At 40.9% G+C, this 20,937-nt stretch overlaps 2 protein-coding genes and 1 pseudogene across 2 annotated transcripts; all 3 read left to right on the forward strand.

The window, feature by feature from the left end:
* Window positions 1-2,826: 2,826 nt before the first annotated feature.
* Window positions 2,827-5,674, forward strand: LOC139472227 (uncharacterized). Its single transcript, XM_071254604.1, has 3 exons — window positions 2,827-3,033; window positions 4,763-5,437; window positions 5,474-5,674. Exons 1-3 carry the CDS (start codon window positions 2,827-2,829, stop codon window positions 5,672-5,674), a joined length of 1,083 nt encoding a protein of 360 aa, XP_071110705.1.
* A 7,662-nt stretch (window positions 5,675-13,336) lies between these two features.
* On the forward strand, window positions 13,337-13,988 carry LOC139472240 (uncharacterized; annotated as a pseudogene).
* A 3,203-nt stretch (window positions 13,989-17,191) lies between these two features.
* On the forward strand, window positions 17,192-20,063 carry LOC139472483 (uncharacterized). The gene is made up of 2 exons (XM_071254960.1): window positions 17,192-17,398; window positions 19,122-20,063. Exons 1-2 carry the CDS (start codon window positions 17,192-17,194, stop codon window positions 20,019-20,021), a joined length of 1,107 nt encoding a protein of 368 aa, XP_071111061.1. The 3' UTR covers window positions 20,022-20,063.
* The last annotated feature ends 874 nt before the right edge of the window (window positions 20,064-20,937 follow it).

Raw genomic sequence — 20,937 nt, forward strand, 5'->3', positions numbered from 1 at the left:
TCAGTTGTTTTTTGTGTGTTTGTTTTGGATCTCCTCAATGGTGATCCATCCCAGTCGATAGTACACAATATATACCCACCGAATAATATACATGTTAGTTAATATATGAGAATTAATCATATTCAAGAGATATTAGATCAAATAGATGCACAAACGAACATACTGGTATGATGAGTGAACGGATGCTCATGAACGCATCACATATGACGTCATAGATCCCTGACTCGAGATGCACTATTTGTCCGGTGCAGGATAAGCTTCTAAAGTTTGAAATCACGTGAAGCGTATCGTGATGAGACACTATGTTGTAACACTTGACTGGTTGTTAGGTTCATCATTAATTGGTACACGTTGGAAACATATCTTCTTAAGGAACATATATGTGTACGTTCCTACATGTTCGCGTTATTTTGACGGTGAGTATATATAGACGTTCGTACATGTATTTTTACCGTAACGCAAGGTATGTTATCTTGTCCCACTATCAACAAAATTAGGAATTACATACAACACATGCAATCTGTTAACGTAAGTACTTGATCTGAAAAGTGCAATCCATCGTTGAATCTATGTTTGGAATCTTTGGTTGAAATACATGGAACGTTTAAAAAACAGAGTAAACATTTGCTATACGATTAAGTTGAAATAATGGAACAGTATAAAAAAATAGTATCATACACTCAGATGAAAAGCATGTGGTTTGATAGTTACATGTAAATGGATTTTAACCAATTAAACGTTACCAATAAGCAGAATTTGTATTGCAGTATAATGCACTATTCGTACATGACTAATTCAACTACACGATTCAACCTGCAACACCTCCACTGACACGTCATAAAAACTGTTTAATAACTGTTTGGGAACAGTTTTCTTTGATTCATATTGTGTTATTATAAGTTTAAGGTTGTTTGACAAATTAAATATTTATTATTATTTGTTATGTTAATATATTAAGACGGGGGCTGCTCCAGACTACGTCTTGTCCTGATTGTCATTAATACTAGATTATGTTCTCAAAAATATGCTGACACAAGCATAGCAATATTCCAGCAATATTACGGTGGGTAAACCAGAACGGGCTTCACTGAATCGAACCAGGGTCTTTGGCGTGACTTGCGAACGCTTTAGCCACTACGCTACCCTACTGGTCCAATAAGGACTTGAACCTATAATAAAATTGTAATTTATAACACATACAATTCCAAATTAGATAGTTCATAGAACTGCTTCTGTTTCTCCGGCTTTCACCGCTACTTTCGCTTTGCTCCTGTTTGGGGATACACACGTCGGTTGTCCTGTGTGCCAGGTGAGTGTTATAAACGCCTTCTCACCTCCATATTCTAATCCTATCATCGTTATCAGCTACTACACTAGACAGATTTCCCTCGCCGGGCCAGGTGAGTGTGACATACAACTTTTCGCCTCCACAGGGGCTTGTAACGCACAAACAATGGCAGCTACGAGGCCGACTCACTAAGTGCAGGGTGTGTCAAGACCAAGGTCGTATATAGCCGACGGGGCACGACAAAGGGTTTATTGAGACGAATTAATGTACGTAAACGCATTTTACCATCAGGTATGTGTCGCGGAACAAATGAACAAAAAAAATCGTTAAACTATCGGTACAAATTCCGAGCAGGGATTTTGGCTCCCATCCGAAAAATCATGATATTTTGATCTCCAAAAGCATGGCTTCGATTTTCATGATCTACGTCTCAATGTATAGCTTCATGTATTGGCATGAAATGAGTGTATAGTTTGATAGGGTATTGACAGTTGACATTGTTGAATTCGTCCTCGAACGAACTTAATGACATGGCCTTGTTATTTCCCTTTCTTTTTACACAGTATACTAACGATGGGTGTGACCATATATCTTGTAGCTGCTATGTTTTGCGTTACAAACGCCTGTGTTTTCCTCTATATTCTAATCATAACAGTAATTACTGCAGACAGATTGATTTTCATTCATTCATCCACCTTATAACCTCCATATTCTAATCGTTATCGGTAACTACACCAGACAGATGTTTCCTGGTCGAATGCCCGTAAATCATTTTAATAGAACGCCGTGGTATAACGGGGATAGTATTCAAAGCAGCGTTAATTTAAACCCAAGTCACCCACACACTTGAATGGATTAATTCGCCAAGGTAAAACATGTGTGCCAAATGAGTATAATTGCTGCACAATGGATATGTCTGATTTAGCTGGTATTTAAGATAGGTTTGAGCTACAAGGAATCGCCGTTCAGATTTCGTCCGTAACGCCGGATATGTATGTTATCATGTTTCACAACAAAATTAGTTTGTATATTAGTTGTTTAACGCCGCACTCAGCAATATTCCAGCTATATGACGGCGGTCTGTAAATAATCGAGTCTGGATAAGACAATCCAGTGACTGACATAATAAACATCGATCCACGCAATTGGGATACGATGACATCGTCAACCAAGTCAGCGAGCCTGACCACCCAATCCCGTTAATCGCCTCTTAAGCTTACGACAAGCACACTCGCCTTTACGGCAAGCATGGGTTGCTGAAGACCTATTCTACCCGGGTCTTCACGGGTTACAAAATTAGTAATTAGGCAGTCCATTGACATCGCGTATCTCCTTTGTGGCCCTGGATTATTTTATATCTTTTCAGTGGTCAAGGTCTTCCAACAGACGTCAGACAAGAAAAAAACACCTACGTTTTTCTGCTTATCGTGTTGGTTACTACCGGTAGGACAGGATATGCTTTTATTAATAGTGTATTAAGGCTTCTTTATTCAACTGTAACAACACGATGCAACTAAACAACTTGGATGAATAAATCCATGTCAAGCAGGTTAGCTTTATTAATACTACCGCTTCTGAAACGCCACCTCAAGATATCTTCCGACATTCAGTGCAGCGATACAGCCCTACTGTCAACAGTTTTCTGTACTTTTCAGAGCAAGATGTTGTCCTCTGCAGTAATGACGGTTGTGCTGGCTGTGGTTATTTCCATAGTGTATCACCTTTTGGCAAAAGAGTCGACACTGGTAAGTTGTATCATTAAGTTAGTGTAAACAAAAAAAAGTACAGGTCGAGTTCCATGATCGATAAAAAAAATAGAGGTTTAGTTGTGAATTATAATGTTATATAGGGAGGGGTAACAAATGATTGATCAACCACAGGTTGAATGAAATTGTGCAATCACAGGTAATGTAAGCTCAAGGTAAACAATGGTGGGGTAAGAAATTTCATTTTCAAAAGTTGTCTGAAATGTCACCAAAAAATTGTCAGACACACTACAAGTTCATTGTCGACACAGCTGCCTTCAATAGCGTGTATGACCTCCAGCTGCCTCAATGCATGCTGTGATACGCCGCCTCATCGATGACGTGGACTTGAATCCGTTGCCACTCGTCTCTAAGGGCCTGCTGCAATTCTTGTCTGTTGACGGAAGGCTGATGGCGTGCTCTAATCTGTCTGTCAAGATGGTCCTACAGATGTTATATAGGATTCATATCGGGTGAGTAGACAGGCCAGGGCAAAACGTCAATGTTCTGCTGGTTAAGAAAGTTCCGAGTCAGTCTTGCAGTATGGGGCCTAACTTTCATCAGTGAACAGCACCTGACGCCAATTTTTCACTTGCCAGCGTCGAACCTGCCTCGCCCATCGCAGTCTCAGGCGTTGATGTTGAGCAGTCAGTTCCATTCCCATAAAAGGAGGATACGCTCGGATTCCAGCAGCACGAAGTCGACGTAGTACGTACTGTGCGTTGGCTAATGGGCTGTTGCTGCCGTCGCCGTCGCCGTCGCTGTTACGAATCTGTTTCACTGGTGAATGAGCCGTATCTGGCCGTCTTCCAGTGGTGAAAATGCGCCTAGTGCTCGTAAAAAGGTACAACCAATGAATAAATACCCGTTTGGAAATCTGGTATACAACGGGTACGAAAATGTTCTTTTGGCATTAGCACATCCAGAAGCCAAAAGTGGTCATGCCTCGATTAACATTGGAACAGAGAGAAAGGGCAATGGGAATGTTGGATATGGTGGCAACTCAGGCCCATGTTGCTGAGGGACGTACTGATGCTGACATTAACGTAACAAGGTGACATGCTGTTTGTACAAATCGTGAAGGAACTGTATAATTTGATTAGATGACTACTTGTAGTGTTGTGTCATTGACAATAAATTCAATACAAAGTTTTTGTTGTGAATGGGTCCACGATATTTACTTTATTATCATAACACAATGGGGATATTACACACTGGATAATCGAGAAAGGGGCACGGATAACCCTATTGTCTAAGTGTCCGCTCTTTTGGTGTAGAGGTGCGTCCCTCAGCTGTGCGAGGCCCTGCTTAGTCCAAGTTTCTACCTGGGTTATTAGCTTTATGTCAGTCGTCGCATTACACCAAAGTCATACTAACCCCTGTGCCACTTTGGACTTTCTACGCATATAAAACGGACGCGCGAAATATGGCTGTGATCCTACTCAAGACGGCGTTAAACCCCCATCACCCACTCACACACTGTCAATTACTTGAATTACTCTATTAAATTTCTATACACTGTACGTCCGTCGTGTCATCGTAAATACAATCTAAGTGTACCTCCTTATATTATTCTCAATGTGAATTTTGAAAAAGGTTTCAAGAACTGTGGATTCTGCGTTTATGCAGTGGTCAATTATTATTGTTATTAAGTAGCACCAAGTAGTCCCTATATCTCCAAACGTCTATCCCACGATGTAGCCTCGCACAATTCGGTTTTCGTTTGCAGGAAGCCTTGGGCATCTTGTCAACGCCTCCTGATGGGCCTCCGTTAAGAATTCTTCTTCTTGGCAAATCAGGCAATGGAAAAAGTTCCCTCGGAAACCTGATTCTTGGCTATGATGCGTTTGAATCTCGATCTTCTATGAGCCCAGTAACCAGAGAGGCGACAATGGCAACCTCTCGTATTGCAGACAGATACATCAGCGTGGTTGATACAACTTCATTAAAAACAATAACTAATACAAATGAAGAGGAATTCCGTGATTTAGGCTCTTATATTGCGTTAAGCCCTGATGGTTACCATGCTTTCGTCCTTGTCTTCAGTGTAGTTGCACGTATATCAGAAGAGGAGAAGAAAGCTTTTCTGTCATTTGCATCTGCACTTGATGATGACAATTTCTTTTTCAGATATTCAATTGTTATTTTCACCCATGGAGATTCTTATAGAGGCAGTGAGGACGATTTCAGACAAATGGTGTATCAAGATAAGTTCTTGAGAAACATATTAACACATAATAGACACCGTTATATGATTGTAAATAATAAAGCTTTATGTCCCTTTGGTATTAGAAATGTCCAAGTTACATTAATTAAGATGATTGATGCTTGTCTTGAACAAAACGAAAACGAACCCTACAACAACGAGTTCTTTGAAACTGCTAGGGAAAAGTTAAGGGAAGAGGTAAGGGAAGAGGTAAGGAAAGGGTATATGGAAGAGACCAGAGATAAGGCTAGGGTACCAAGCAGAGATGGGCCCATCAGTGTTCACTTGAAGCATTTTAATGTTTATGATATTGTCAAGTACATAGCAAGGAGAATAATGAACACGGTTGTAACAGTAATTGCACAAAAAGCTTGGTCATTGCTAGATACAGTTGGAGCCTATATCAGCTCTGTTTTTTTATATTTTTTAGCATGATGTCTGTTTTCTGGGTTTCATATCGTACTCAGGCTAGTGCTTAAGTTGTGTACCGCAAAGTTTTTAACGGCTTTTGCTTCTGCACTGTGGTGTTACCTTCTCTACAAAGCTATTGTTTTGAACATTATTACAATTATGCCAAAAATCTGTAGAAATTGTAAATGACAGAAGACCTGACAAACAAATGAATATTCATTATGTGGACATTTACTGACTGATATATAGCGGATCGGTTAATACTAGTACTATCATTGTGCTAGGGACGTTGTTGATAATAACGAATCAACCGTATCATTTAGTCATTGTAACAGACCCGTTAAGCTCCAGGTGAAAATAAGTCTTCAGCAACCCATACTTGCTGTTAAAGGCGACTAACGGGAACGGGTGGTCGGGCTGTCTGACTTGGTTGATGCATGTCATCGCATCCCAATGGTGTGGAGATCGTGAAGATCCGGGGTAGATTTTGTCTTCAGCAACCCATGCTTGCCGTAAAAGGCGACTATGTTTGTCATAAAAGGCGACTAACAGGATCGGGTGGTCAGGCTCGCTGCCTTGGTTGATGCATGTCATCGATCCCATTTGCGTGGAATGATGCTCATGATATTAATCACTGGATTGTCCGGTCAAGACTCGATAACTTACAAAACCGCCGTCATATAGCTGGAATATTGCTGAATGCGGCGTTAAAGAACGAAAAACCCAAAACAAAACGTCTCCTTGGTTTTGCTTAAAAATGCAATCTTCAGGTAATTACACCCACAGAGTGCGTCAGGGGCGTGGACTATATTGCATATTATATATTTGAAATCCAGTATCTATGACGACAGGAAATAGATGATGTTCGCATATTACATGCCCTAGTGTAAGACATATATGCATTGAACTTATATTGTATTATATTTTAGATAAACCAATAAATCTGAAACAACTGTTCTTTTACATGCATATACTATCTAGAAAATTATGTGTTAGACTCTAGTTTATTCAGCTGCTCTCTTCTCTTGTAGTTATGTTTGTTATTTTTGTTTGCTTCATTAAGATACATTCACCTCGACGTTCTTTTGGTTATTTGTTATTTGAGTCTCTTACCCATAAGAATATTTGCACATGTTTGTGTTCACATGGGATGTGACAGCAGTTTGGACAAAATGTATTCTTCAGCAACGGTGCCCATGCTTGCCGTAAAAGGCATTTATGCTTGTCGTAAGAGGAGACTAACGGGATCGGGTGGTCAGGATCGCCGACTTGTTGAATTGGTTGATGCATGTCATCACATCCCAATGGTGTGGATCAATGCTCATGATGCTAATCACTTTTATGAAATGTTGACAGTTGACAATTCTTGAAATACTAATCATGTTTTATCACGAGCCGTAGGTTACATTGTTGAACGGCGTTAGGCTCACAACATTTGATAAAAACAGGATACGGCTGTTATCATTATGCCCACACCAACGCACAACAAAAACGCAAAAAATATACCCAATGGGAATTGTTTTGCCCATTCAGCAGCTTCTTCTGCAAACGTTCTTGGCCTGTTCCGTTCCGCTTCTTCTCCCAACTGTTTTGCCTGGCCCGTTCAGCTTCATCAGCCAACTGCTTTTGTTGACGATAAATCTCTTCCCGGGCAGCTTTAAAATCACCATTCGTATAATTACTGCCCTTATTCCTGTCCACAAGTGTGTCTACAGTTTCAATCAGACTGAATAATAAAAGACGTTGGTTAAACAAATTCCTGTCCATGTTGTCCACAAAGAAGGATCGCTTTCCTGACATTTTTATAATGTGCTTAATTTCCGGATCAAGCGTAGGTAAAAAGTGTGCTGAAACAGCCTGGCCAGAGGCTGATTCCATAAGGGAATTTCTTCTTGCGTATTTATCGCAATGTGTGAACATGAAAATTGCATATTTGAAAAAACGTTTACCAAAAAGTGAAGGAAGGTACAGAAGTGCTGCCTTATCTTCTTCAGTGATATTAACAACGGTACTGATGACTATGATTTTAGCATGGTATCCACCGGGTCCTACATTAATGGGTCATCTTCATCAAAGTCTGGTCCTGATGGTATATCAACTCCTGCCGCGTCGACAACCAGTATCTGCCGCTCACCCACTCTGTTAGATGCTGAACTTGCTGCATTTCTTATCAATCCGCCTGTTGCTTGTTGTGGGTGGAGCATGTCCTGCCCCAATATGTAGTTTCCCAGGGCACTTTTACCATGCCCACGTTTCCCACGAGTAGTAAGTTCAGCTGACAGCCTTCAGGAAGTTCCGGCAGGTGTTCTCGGCATCCCTGAAATCATGATGACTCCTGTTACTATTATTTATACTTGTACTATTGTAGCTCCCGCATATTCGGATTCGGGGTCCCGATACAAATAATAAACTGTTGTACACTGGTTGTTTTACAGACAAATTATGAAACATTTTCCAGACACATTTAAAAGGACCACGGTGACAGTTTATTATGAATCACTCTTTTTACGGATGAAATTTGTAAACTACTACCCAAAATAGTCCATTTACATGACTTCAACAATAACCTACTACCAGCAAACCGTCCGAATCAGGCTTCCCACATCAAAGGTCAAAAACATATTTTCCCACACTCCCATCCCTACTGACTGCCCAACGCTCAATCACACAAAGCTCCTCTGTTTGTTAAGAATGAGAAAACGTTTGGCGGTCTAGTGCTGACAGTGTCAAATATACTTTTGATGCAACCCCTGACTGGAGTGTACACGAATGACACCATTTAAACAAGCCACATTCCATAGTTACGACATAAATCAGCCAGACAAAGAGTACTGAAACAGACCCAGACTATATCATTTCGAATTGCACTACGCGCTGCTCCAAACAAATATTCCAATATATGGAAGCGACCAACAAATCTCCAACTTATCTCTGAACCGTCCACCGTTTGTTCTTGGTCCCAAAGTACCCTTTTCAATGAGCGCTGACATTCACATCAAATAATGACCATTTGTAACAACAGATTCCTCCGTATTTCCAATATCCAATAACTACAGTACAAATATAATCATTGATAATCAATGGTGTTTTTTATGTTGATATTTCACGTAGCTGTCTTACCCAGTCGCAGTTTTCCCTGAAGTTGTCATGGTTATAAGTATGTAGGACGCCACTCGTATACTGAAAGGAAGTTGTGTGACACTTAATACTTTCATATATACCCATAGTATATTTAGTGTTGAAATGCTTCATTCACAGAGAAAGATGTGAAGGATCAGAAGAAATTCAATATACAATACAATAGTCACGGTACTGTAGCTCACCTGAAAGAAAATTGTGTGACAAGTAATACCTTCATATATATATATATACCTATATTGTGTATTTAGTGATGAAATGCATTGTTTGTGACCCTCAGTCTGCTTATGGGCACTTTGGTTTTCAGACATGACATGAATATCAGTACGAGAATATATAATATATGGAATACAATCCTCAGAGTGACAATGTACTGTAGCTCACCTGGATGTGTGGTCAACAGTTATAAAGACAACCAGGAAAGTCACCACGGATATTCAAATATTTTCTGAACACTTATACTGAATGATTTGCCCAATGCATAAGGAGAGACATGTATGTCAACATCTGGACATTTTAGAGAACATGCTGAAGGCGCCACATATACAGCTATGTTCAGAGTAGTTCCACAAATTGATGATATATTTTGGTTTACTCGTTGGCACCGAGACAAAACCCCTTGAATAAAATGATCATCTTTCACAGATTACCACGAGTGGTCACAAATGAACAAATGTAGTGTCATACAAATAGAGTCATGAAACTAGCATTGTGGCGGCCATCTTGAGAGTTGGATTCGAATGTCATGGGCAAATTAGGTGTCATCAATGGTGGGAACATGACTGATACGTTTCAGCGTCGTTGGTCCAGAGTTTTCTGAAGAGACACATAACGGACACTGGAAACGAAAATAAACCGACACTTTCGGATACGAACCAACAGTGTGAAATATATGGGTGCGGCAGCCAGAAGACAGGTTACCAGCTGGCGGACAAAAGAGGCCAAGATGATTTCACCTGGAACAAAGTCAGCATGCATCTAAAAAATACAACCAATTCTTTTTAATAACTATATTGTAGATATAATTGAAATGATCTTTGCCACATTCAACGCATATATATATATGCTGGCAACCTATGCTGCCCGTTAGGTTGACAACTTCGTCATACCCACTCACTATTAGGTGAACAGAGGCACATTTGGAACAAAGTCTTTTGCCCAAGGAGACACCGCATGTGTTGCATGTGCTTCAGTGTGGGGCAGGACCGGAGTCCAAGAAACTCTTCCGAAGCTACCGAAACGCAGTCACCCATTCAAGGGCTCTCCGCGACCGATGCTGCCACCTCCACTTGATTTGTGATTTCAATATTGCAATCCAGATCTGGCACACTTGCAATGCATAGGCAATAATAGAATAGTTGGATTAGAATATAATACTTGGGTTATCCTGGGCCCATTTTTGTGTGAGTGAGTGTGTGAGTGTGTGAGTAAGTGAGATATAGCGGTCCCAAAACATCCCCAGGATTTCTTTTATTTTCACATTGGAATGCATTGTAGTCAGTTGCTCTTATGAAAAAGTCATACGAAAAATTAACAAACAGCTTTGGGGATTCGAGTTAGAATATGCTTCCAGCAACGTCTGTTTGCTGTACGAGATGACATAATTGATCTGTCGGTCACACCCGGTGATTCGTTCATAATATATTGTTTAATCTAGATGCAATCATTCACACCGAAGACATACAGCTTAACTATAGTTAAGTGCAGCGTTAAACAACAAACAAACCGAACGCAACATGAGACCGCGATCAAGAGCAATGCATTTGATGGTGTAAGGGAGGTAATCCGTTATTGGAAAGGGAGGTAATCCAACACGTGACTGTTGTTACGCCCACCGCTACTGTTGCTTGTACTGCTATTTAATGTCCTTAAAATCAAATAATTGACCCTGTTAACCTTTTACGTCGGGATGTCCATATATAGTCCTTCCCTCGAGTGTATTTAATGTCATATACAATGATATAGAAGTACATTGGTGATTATGTACATTTTGATATACTGTCGTATTGACGTACGACCAAATGTTGAAGTATATACTAATTCGATTTTTATTCGTCCTCGTTCATTGATTAACTCTATTGCCTGTAATCACACTGACCGCCTGTTGTTTGAGTCAATTTGATCCATTACATTTCCACTTTGTACATCCCTCGCCCGTTCTACTTCAGAGGAATGAACCGTTATGTATCAGTCTGCATGGACTCTGACGAACCCTCTATGGATGATAACATGGTATGACGTGAAAGGATGAAACGAAGCGTACCAACCTTGACCACCACTTCTCTGAGACGCAGAAAAAGGCATTGTAGCTCGACAAACTCTTCTGAATTGTGCCGAGCGAAATGAAGAGTGAAAATACGCCTGTTGGGTTAGTCCAGGTCCATAAATACTCCTGGCGATTGTGCATCTACAGGTTCAATAAATGTGTTGGTTCTTAACTCTGTGATTAAGTTCAACACAATGTCTGATGTCTCAGGCAAAGGGTAAACTGGTTCCACTGTTCGTAGGCGGATGGAAATCAGCACAAATGAAGCTGAGAGGACAGGTATTTGCGTTTTGAAGTTGTAATCACGACAGTGATTGACAAGAAAAATGAGACAGACCTGTATTTTTGTATCTCGCCCCGCATTGTACGGAGCGTGATTAAATATTAATATCAAGGTACACAAATTCGCGAACACCTGGTTTTATTATAAACACATGCTCTTAATATGGTCCATCTTCCCGAGGCAAGAGAGTGAACTGGACTTTTACAGTCAGTAAACTCTCTTGCCTCGGGGGCAGTCGGGTAGCCTAGTGGTTAAAGCGTTCGCTCTTCACGCCGAAGACCCGGGTTTGATTCCCGACATGGGTACAATGTGTGAAGCCCAATTCTGGTGTCCCCCGTCATGATATTGCTGGAATATTGCTAAAAGCGGCGTAAAACCATACTCACTCACTCACTCACTCACTCAGTTAACGCTCTTGCCTCGGGAAGATGAGAATGGTCGGAACCGTACAAGCGACACTGGTTTTCGCAGATAATTCGTATGACAACGAAAAGGGTATTGTCGCTTTTATCTACTAGTGTAATGTGCATATAATTGCCAACGAGTGGAAGATAAGCTCAGTATGCGATAATACTATATCTCTGTATTGTTGGACGACACAGCATATAGACACTGATGTAACAAAGAGTAAAACATATCGAAAGATAAGATTTGTGTTCAGCGAGCTTTTAAAAGTCATTAAACAGATAAACATTTAAAAGACTAATACAGGCTGGTATGAATGATATCCGGGCCATGTTTGATTTCAGCATTGGCAAGCACAGTCGGCGGACAGAAGGTAAAAACTGATATTCGGAATGAATTATATACCGTTGTCAAGCAAGACAATACTAAGTCTTGTTTGACATCGGTATAAGGATCTATACCGAAACGTCGCCTTTACCGTGTGAAGAAGTTATCCATAAATTGTGTCTACTTTGTCATCCATCAACTTCTAAGTGATGCCTATCAAACAATGCATTGCTCATCTGCTAACTAAACGGGTAAAACGGTTGTTAGAATTACTGATACAGTCATTTGTATTTCAAAATTTAATACATAATACAGGAGAGAGAACACAACCTTGGGGAACACCCGTAGATGTAAAGGCCACAAATGATTTGATACCATTTACAGTCACAAAGTGTTTTCACGAGAAGACTCCATACCTTTATCATTGTTGAATTAAAAGACGTGTTAGGTCATTTTTGCATAAGCAGATGAGGTTGTATGCTATTAAAAGCAGATAAGGCAACAAACAAGATTCGTACGAATGAATCGGAAGTTTCAAGATGTTTAAATTGTTCATATTGTAAAACAGTGTAAGAGTGGCATCCTGTACTCGCTACAGTCTCCTGGCTCCTGGCTCGCTACGCCAGTGCTAGAATTCTCGAACACGTCCCAAGCGGTACAATCAAAACACCCTTTCAATTGAAAAAGAGAATGTGCTATCCACGATTTCACCGATTTTAATGTTGGTTTAACAGGTTTTAACTTTTACTTGTATGTATAGGATAAAACACGACTCCGAGGTTATGCTTGGTGATGTAAAACTCGAGGCTTCGCCCTCGGTCTTACATTTCCGATCCCCGATCGCCGAGTGTTTTACATCCCCAAGCATAACCGAGGAGGAGTGTTTTATCTAGGTTAGAAACCGTGGGGAAACTGTTGCAATAAAATGCCAACATTTGCTTTATATTGTCCTGAAAAATTCGAGTATATGAGAACTACGTTTTGATTCGCTGTACTGACGTAAGTTATAGAAAGTTGATCAGATCATGCATGTGCCGATTATCAAGTACTGCACGTGCAGATTGCTGGTACTTGGGAGAGGTTTTACAATTGGCATGTCACGTGACTAGGACGTAACCAAACATATCCTAGCTGACCGGATTATCACGCACTGCACGTGCAGATTGCCGATACTTGTGAGAGGTTTTACAATTGTTATGTCACGTGACCAGCTTCTTTTTAAACGTGCGCATTCCCTCAGTAACCACCCACTTCTACCGTGAACACGATGAGCGACGAGGACATCTTTCTAACCCATGTTCAGAAAATGGACGCTTTCTACTACTCAACCATTAGCGAAACCCAAGGCAGACAGATGGTTCAGCAGGACACAACACCCTTCAAGGCATAATCAAGCGAGTGTGTCGGAATGCAGGATTCGAGGGAAAGCGAACAAATCACTCTCTCAGGGCAACATCCGCCACCAGACTATACAGAACCAACGTTGATGGGCAACTTTTTTAATTTGAGAGCAGACAGGTAAAGCAACATTTTATGGATTGAAGTTTTAAAAATATTTTTACTTCCAAATTGGTGGCAAAGATATCATATAAATTATTTGTGGGCAACTATTTTGGAGTAGTGTTATCATTTGAAACGTACAATCGATAGCATATATGTTTCAGGCCATCGAAGCGAAACTGTGCGCACCGATAAACGGACATCCGAAGATCAGAAACTGCAGGTGTCGGACATCATCTATGGTGGGGAAAGCAGAAAAAGTCTGTTACTGCCACTGCCACGATGATGCTACTGCTACTGCTATTCCGTCATCTGCAGCACCGCCACCAGCCGTTTCCAGTGAAACTGTCTCTGATCACGACTTGCGAGAGACAACCAAAGAAGACGCTTCGCGGAACATTTGTGTCACATTCAGCTGAACTGGTTCATGGTTTATGGCATCTAAGAATAAATGTTGAAACGTGTGTGTTGATTTATTTTTCAAGAACGAATCCGCTACCCCAAGAAGGTTTGCGCCATGGGTCAGGTTAATAAATCTGTTGGTAAAAAATAAATCTCTTGGTAAAACCTCTCCAGTGAAGGACAGGTCAATAAACAACCTGAACAACCAGAAAGGGACAAGTTAATAAATCTTCAGTATGGACCTCCCTCTGATCAGCAAGTATACGTGTTGGATAATCAGTAGTGAGCGGTCATTCCACGATAGCAATGCACCCACGAAACAATAGACATAATTTATCCCAGGTTTCTAAGAAGGGGCTAAATATACTGAATTGTAATCCATGTTCAGTGAAACAAAGAAGGCATGCAGGTTCCTCAGAATTCATACATGAACCTCTCAGAGGTTTCTTGATCGTTAACTTGGCGCCTCAAAGGACGCACATCTACCACAATAATAGTTGGTAATGGAGGTCTGGTTTTGAGTGATCTTATTCTTCGCCTCAGTGCTCCTCTCTTACCTCCTTACCTCCTGGATCAAGTCTGTCCTTTCGTCCCGTGAGCATTCCGAGGGTCATTCTTTATGCAAGTCACTGACATTGGTGTTTCAACTAAACTTGAGTGGTTGGTATGGTGTTACATGTAGCCACGGTGGCCGCCATGTTGGTTTGATCAACCAACTCTGTTTGCACTGACAAGAAGGAAATGTTGAGAAAACAACACAAATGACACGATCATCAAAATCAGAGTGATAGTTGTCCTTTTCCCCATTGTAAATAACTCTGCTGTGACAAAAATAAAATAAGCATATAAGCATAACATCTTAGAGCGTTTTCCGACTGTGCTTGTCGCCACAGAACAGCGCCACCTACCAATGTTCTACTTTCCTATATCACTAATAAAAGTGAGTGAGTGAGTATGGTTTTACACCGCTTTTAGCAATATTCGAGCAATATCAAGTCGGGGGACACCAATACGGGGAATCGAACCCAGGTCTTCGGCGTGACGGTCGAACGCTTAAACCACAAGGCTAGCCCACCACCCCTATCACTAATAATAAGACAAGTATGATTGAAAGTTCAATGGCATTATAAATATCAGTATCCAGTATTTTTAATAATCTAAATATCAGGAGAGGTTTAAACAACGGCATCTTACAAATTGGATTAGATGATTGGCTGATTGGATTGGGAGTTAAATTTTGAAACAATGTTTGGGCAGGATACGTCCATCTTTTCGTGAACACCTGATATCATCACTATTTGATAGTGATTCATAAACATTGCTTATGATATAGTCGGAATGGTACAATGGATACTGCTTTTAGAAAGGACTTCTTTTGGTTATGGAAAGGGGTTTGCCTTTGGGTCTCCTCAATGCTGATCCATCCCAGTCGATAGTACACAATATATATCCTTCGCCGAAAGAAAGGCGAATAGTATACATGTTAGATAATATCAATAACTAACTGAAGCCATTACAGTTGTATATTGATAACACATGCAATTCCAAAATCGATATATCACATAACTGCTTATGTTTCTCCGGCTGTCACCAGCTTTCCACGTACCTAATGACAAAAACGCTACTTTCGCTTTGCTCCTGTTTGGGGATACACACGTCGGTTGCCCTGTTTGCCAGGCGAGTGTTATATACGCCTTTTCACCTCCACATTGTAATCCCATCATCGTTATCAGCAACTACACTAGACAGATATCCCTTGCCAGGTCAGTGTGACATACGTCTTATCGCCTCCACAGGGTCTTGTAAAGCACACAGAATGGCATCTACGAGGCCAACTCACTAAGTGCAGGGTGCGTCAACGCCAAGGTCGTATATGGCCGACGGTGCACGACAAAGGGTTGACGAATTAATTAAACGCATTATACCATCAAGTATGTGTCGCGGAACAAATGACGATGGCCGCGTTGTCTCGTGGTCTTCGTGTACCGGACAAATGACAAAAAAAATCAGTAAATTATCGGGACAAATTCTGAGCAGGGATTTTGGTTCGATTCGAAAAATCATGATATTTTGATCTCCAAAAGTATGGCTTCGATTTTCTTGATCTACGTCTCAATGTGTAGCTTCATGTATTGGCATGAAATGAGTGTATAGTTTGATAGGGTATTGACAGGTGACATTGTTGAATTCGTCCTCGAACGAACTTAATGACGTGGCCTCGTTATTTCCCTTTCTTTTTACACAGTATACTAACGATGGGTGTGACCATATATCTTGTAGCTGCTATATTTTGCGTTACAAACGCCTGTGTTTTCCTCTATATTCTAATCATAACAGTAATTACTGCAGACAGATTGATTTTCATTCATTCATCCACCTTATAACCTCCATATTCTAATCGTTATCGGTAACTACACCAGACAGATGTTTCCTGGTCGAATGCCCGTAAATCGTTTTAATAGAACGCCGTGGTATAACGGGGATAGTATTCAAAGCAGCGTTAATTTAAACCCAAATCACCCACACACTTGAATTGATTAATTCGCCAAGGTAAAACATGTGTGCCAAATGAGTATAATTGCTGCACAATGGATATGTCTGATTTAGCTGGTATTTGAGATAGGTTTGAGCTACAAGGAATCGCCGTTCAGATTTCGTCCGTAACGCCGGATATGTATGTTATCATGTTTCACAACAAAATTAGTTTGTATATTAGTTGTTTAACGCCGCACTCAGCAATATTCCAGCTATATGACGGCGGTCTGTAAATAATCGAGTCTGGATAAGACAATCCAGTGACTGACATAATAAACATCGATCCGCGCAATTGGGATACGATGACATCGTCAACCAAGTCAGCGAGCCTGACCACCCAATCCCGTTAATCGCCTCTTAAGCTTACGACAAGCACACTCGCCTTTACGGCAAGCATGGGTTGCTGAAGACCTATTCTACCCGGGTCTTCACGGGTTACAAAATTAGTAATTAGGCAGTCCATTGACATCGCGTATCTCCTTTGTGGCCCTGGATTATTTTATATCTTTTCAGTGGTCAAGGTCTTCCAACAGACGTCAGACAAGAAACAAACACCTACGTTTTTCTGCTTATCGTGGCGGTTACTACCGGTAGGACAGGATATGCTTTTATTAATAGTGTATGAAGGCTTCTTTATTCAACTGTAACAACACGATGCAACTAAACAACCTAGATGAATAAATCCATGTCAAGCAGGTTAGCTTTATTAATACTACCGCTTCTGAAACGCCACCTCAAGATATCTTCCGACATTCAGTGCAGTGATACAGCCCTACTGTCCACAGTTTTCTGTACTTTTCAGAGCAAGATGTTGTCCTCTGCAGTAATGACGGTTGTGCTGGCTGTGGTTATTTCCATAGTGTATCACCTTTTGGCAAAAGAGTCGACACTGGTAAGTTGTATCATTAAGTTAGTGTAAACAAAAGAAAGTACAGGTCGAGTTCCATGATCGAAAAAAAAATAGAGGTTTAGTTGTGAATTATAATGTTATATAGGGAGGGGTAACAAATGATTGATCAACCACAGGTTGAATGAAATTGTGCAATCACAGGTAATGTCAGCTCAAGGTAAACAATGGTGGGGTAAGAAATTTCATTTTCAAAAGTTGTCTGAAATGTCACCAAAAAATTGTCAGACACACTACAAGTTCATTGTCGACACAGCTGCCTTCAATAGCGTGTATGACCTCCAGCTGCCTCAATGCATGCTGTGATACGCCGCCTCATCGATGACGTGGACTTGAATCCGTTGCCACTCGTCTCTAAGGGCCTGCTGCAATTCTTGTCTGTTGACGAAGGGCTGATGGCGTGCTCTAATCTGTCTGTCAAGATGGTCCTACAGATGTTATATAGGATTCATATCGGGTGAGTGGACAGGCCAGGGCAAAACGTCAATGTTCTGCTGGTTAAGAAAGTTCCGAGTCAGTCTTACAGTATGGGGCCTAACTTTCATCAGTGAACAGCACCTGACGCCAATTTTTCACTTGCCAGCGTCGAACCTGCCTCGCCCATCGCAATCTCAGGCGTTGATGTTGAGCAGTCAGTTCCATTCCCATAAAAGGAGGATACGCTCGGATTCTAGCAGCACGAAGTCGATGTAGTACGTATTGTGCGTTGGCTAATGGGCTGTTGCTGCCGTCACCGTCGCCGTTACGAATCTGTTTCACTGGTGAATGAGCCGTATCTGGCCGTCTTCCAGTGGTGAAAATGCGCCTAGTGCTCGGAAAAAGGTACAACCAATGAATAAATACCCGTTTGGAAATCTGGTATACAACGGGTACGAAAATGTTCTTTTGGCATTGGCACATCCAGTAGCCAAAAGTGGTCATGCCTCGATTAACATTGGAACAGTGAGAAAGGGCAATGGGAATGTTGGATATGGTGGCAACTCAGGCCCATATTGCTGAGGGACGTACTGATGCTGACATTAACGTAACAAGGTGACATGCTGTTTGTACAAATCGTGAAGGAACTGTATAATTTGATTAGATGACTACTTGTAGTGTTGTGTCATTGACAATGGATTCAATACGAAGTTATTGCTGTGAATGGGACCACGATATTTACTTTATTATCATAACACAATGGGGATATAACACACTGGATAATCGAGAAAGGGACACGGATAACCCTATCGTCCAAGTGTCCGCTATTTTGGCGTAGAGGTACGTCCCTCACCTGTGCGAGGTCCCGCTTAGTCCAAGTTTCTACCTGGGTTATTAGCTTTATGTCAGTCGTCGCATTACACCAAAGTCATACTAAACCCCTGTGCCACTTTGGACTTTCTACGCATATAAAACGGACGCGCGAAATATGGCTGTGATCCTACTCAAGACGGCGTTAAACCCCCATCACCCACTCACACACTGTCAATTGCTTGAATTACTCTATTAAATTTCTATACACTGTACGTCCGTCGTGTCATCGTAAATACAATCCAAGTGTACCTCCTTATATTATTCTCAATGTGAATTTTGAAAAAGGTTTCAAGAACTGTGGATTCTGCCTTTATGCAGTGGTCAATTATTATTGTGATTAAGTAGCACCAAGTAGTCCCTATATCTGCAAACGTCTATCTCACGATGTAGCCTCGCACAATTCGGTTTTCGTTTGCAGGAAGCTTTGGGCATCTTGTCAACGCCTCCTGATGGGCCTCCGTTAAGAATTCTTCTTCTTGGGAAATCAGGCAATGGAAAAAGTTCCCTCGGAAACCTGATTCTTGGCTATGATGTGTTTGAATCTCGATCTTCTATGAGCCCAGTAACCAGAGAGGCGACAATGGCAACCTCTCGCATTGGAAAAAGGTACATCAGCGTGGTTGATACACCTTCATTAAAAACAATAACTAATACAAATGAAGAGGAATTCCGTGATTTAGGCTCTTATATTGCGTTAAGCCCTGATGGTTACCATGCTTTCGTCCTTGTCTTCAGTGTAGTTGCACGTATATCAGAAGAGGAGAAGAAAGCTATTCTGTCATTTGCGTCTGCACTTGATGATGGCAATGTCTTTTTCAGATATTCAATTGTTATTTTCACCCATGGAGATTCTTATAGAGGCAGTGAGGACGATTTCAGACAAATGGTGTATCAAGATAAGTTCTTGAGAAACATATTAACACATAATAGACACCGTTATATGATTGTAAATAATAAAGCTTTTTGTCCCTTTGGTATCAGAAATGTCCAAGTTACATTAATTAAGATGATTGATGCTTGTCTTCAACAAAACGAAAACGAACCCTACAACAACGAGTTCTTTGAAACTGCTAGGGAAAAGTTAAGGGAAGATTTACGGGAAGGGTATATGGAAGAGACCGGAGATAAGGCTAGGGTACCAAGCAGAGATGGGCCCATCAGTGTTCACATGAAGCAATTCAATGTTTATAATATTGTCAAGTACATAGCAAAGACAATAATGGACACAGTTGTAACAGTAATTGCACAAAAAGCTTGGTCATTGCTAAATGCAGTTGGAGCCTATATCAGCTCTGTTCTTTCATATTTTTTAGCATGATGTCTGTTTTCTGGGTTTCATATCGTACTCAGGCTAGTGCTTAAGATGTGTACCGCATATTTTTTAACGGCTTTTGCTTCTGCACTGTGGTGTTACCTTCTCTACAAAGCAATTGTTACAATTATGCCAACAATCTTTAGAAATGAGAAATGACAGAATACCTGACAAACAAATGAATAATCATTATGTGGACATTTACTGACTGATATATAGAGGATCGGTTAATACTATCATTGTGCTAGGGACGATGTTGATAATAACGAATCAACTGTAGCATTTAGTCATTGTAACAGACAAGTGAAGCTCCAGATGAAACCCATACTTGCTGTTAAAGGCGACTAACGGGAACGGGTGGTCGCGCTCTCTGACTTGGTTGATGCAAGTCATCGCATCCCAATGGTGTGGAGATCCGTGAAGATCCGGGGTAGATTAGGTCTTCAGCAACCATGCTTGCCGTAAAAGTGCGACTATGCTTGTCGTAAAAGGCGACTAACGGGATCTGGTGGTCAGGCTCGCTGCCTTGTTGATGCATGTCATCGATCCCAATTGCGTGGAATGATGCTCATGATATTCATCACTGGATTGTCTGGTCTAAATTCGATAATTTACAAAACCGCCGTCATATAGCTGGAATATTGCTGAATGCGGCGTTAAAGAACAAACAAACAAAATAAATTCTCCCAGGTTTTGCTTAAAAATGCAATCTTCATGTCATTACACCCACAGAGTGCGTCAGGGGCGTGGACTATATTGCATATTAATTTGAAATCCAGTATCTATGACGACAGGAAATAGATGATGTTCGCATATTATATGCCCTAGTGTAAGACATATATGCATTGAACTAATATTGTATTGTAAACCAATAAATCTGAAACAACTGTTCTTTTACAGGCATATAATATCTAGAAAATTA

Source organism: Haliotis cracherodii, unplaced genomic scaffold, assembly GCF_022045235.1.
Source record: "Haliotis cracherodii isolate W230 unplaced genomic scaffold, xgHalCrac1.p SCAF_24, whole genome shotgun sequence".
NCBI classification, from domain to species: domain Eukaryota; kingdom Metazoa; phylum Mollusca; class Gastropoda; order Lepetellida; family Haliotidae; genus Haliotis; species Haliotis cracherodii.

Excerpts from the sequence above, each read along its gene's own strand:
- LOC139472227 (XM_071254604.1), top strand. The coding sequence starts at position 2,827 with ATGTCAAGCAGGTTAGCTTTATTAATACTACCGCTTCTGAAACGCCAC. Across the intron at positions 3,034-4,762 it reads TGGCAAAAGAGTCGACACTG|GAAGCCTTGGGCATCTTGTC; the intron begins GTAAGTTGTATC and ends TTTCGTTTGCAG. Across the intron at positions 5,438-5,473 it reads GGGAAAAGTTAAGGGAAGAG|ACCAGAGATAAGGCTAGGGT; the intron begins GTAAGGGAAGAG and ends TATATGGAAGAG.
- LOC139472483 (XM_071254960.1), top strand. The coding sequence starts at position 17,192 with ATGTCAAGCAGGTTAGCTTTATTAATACTACCGCTTCTGAAACGCCAC. Across the intron at positions 17,399-19,121 it reads TGGCAAAAGAGTCGACACTG|GAAGCTTTGGGCATCTTGTC; the intron begins GTAAGTTGTATC and ends TTTCGTTTGCAG.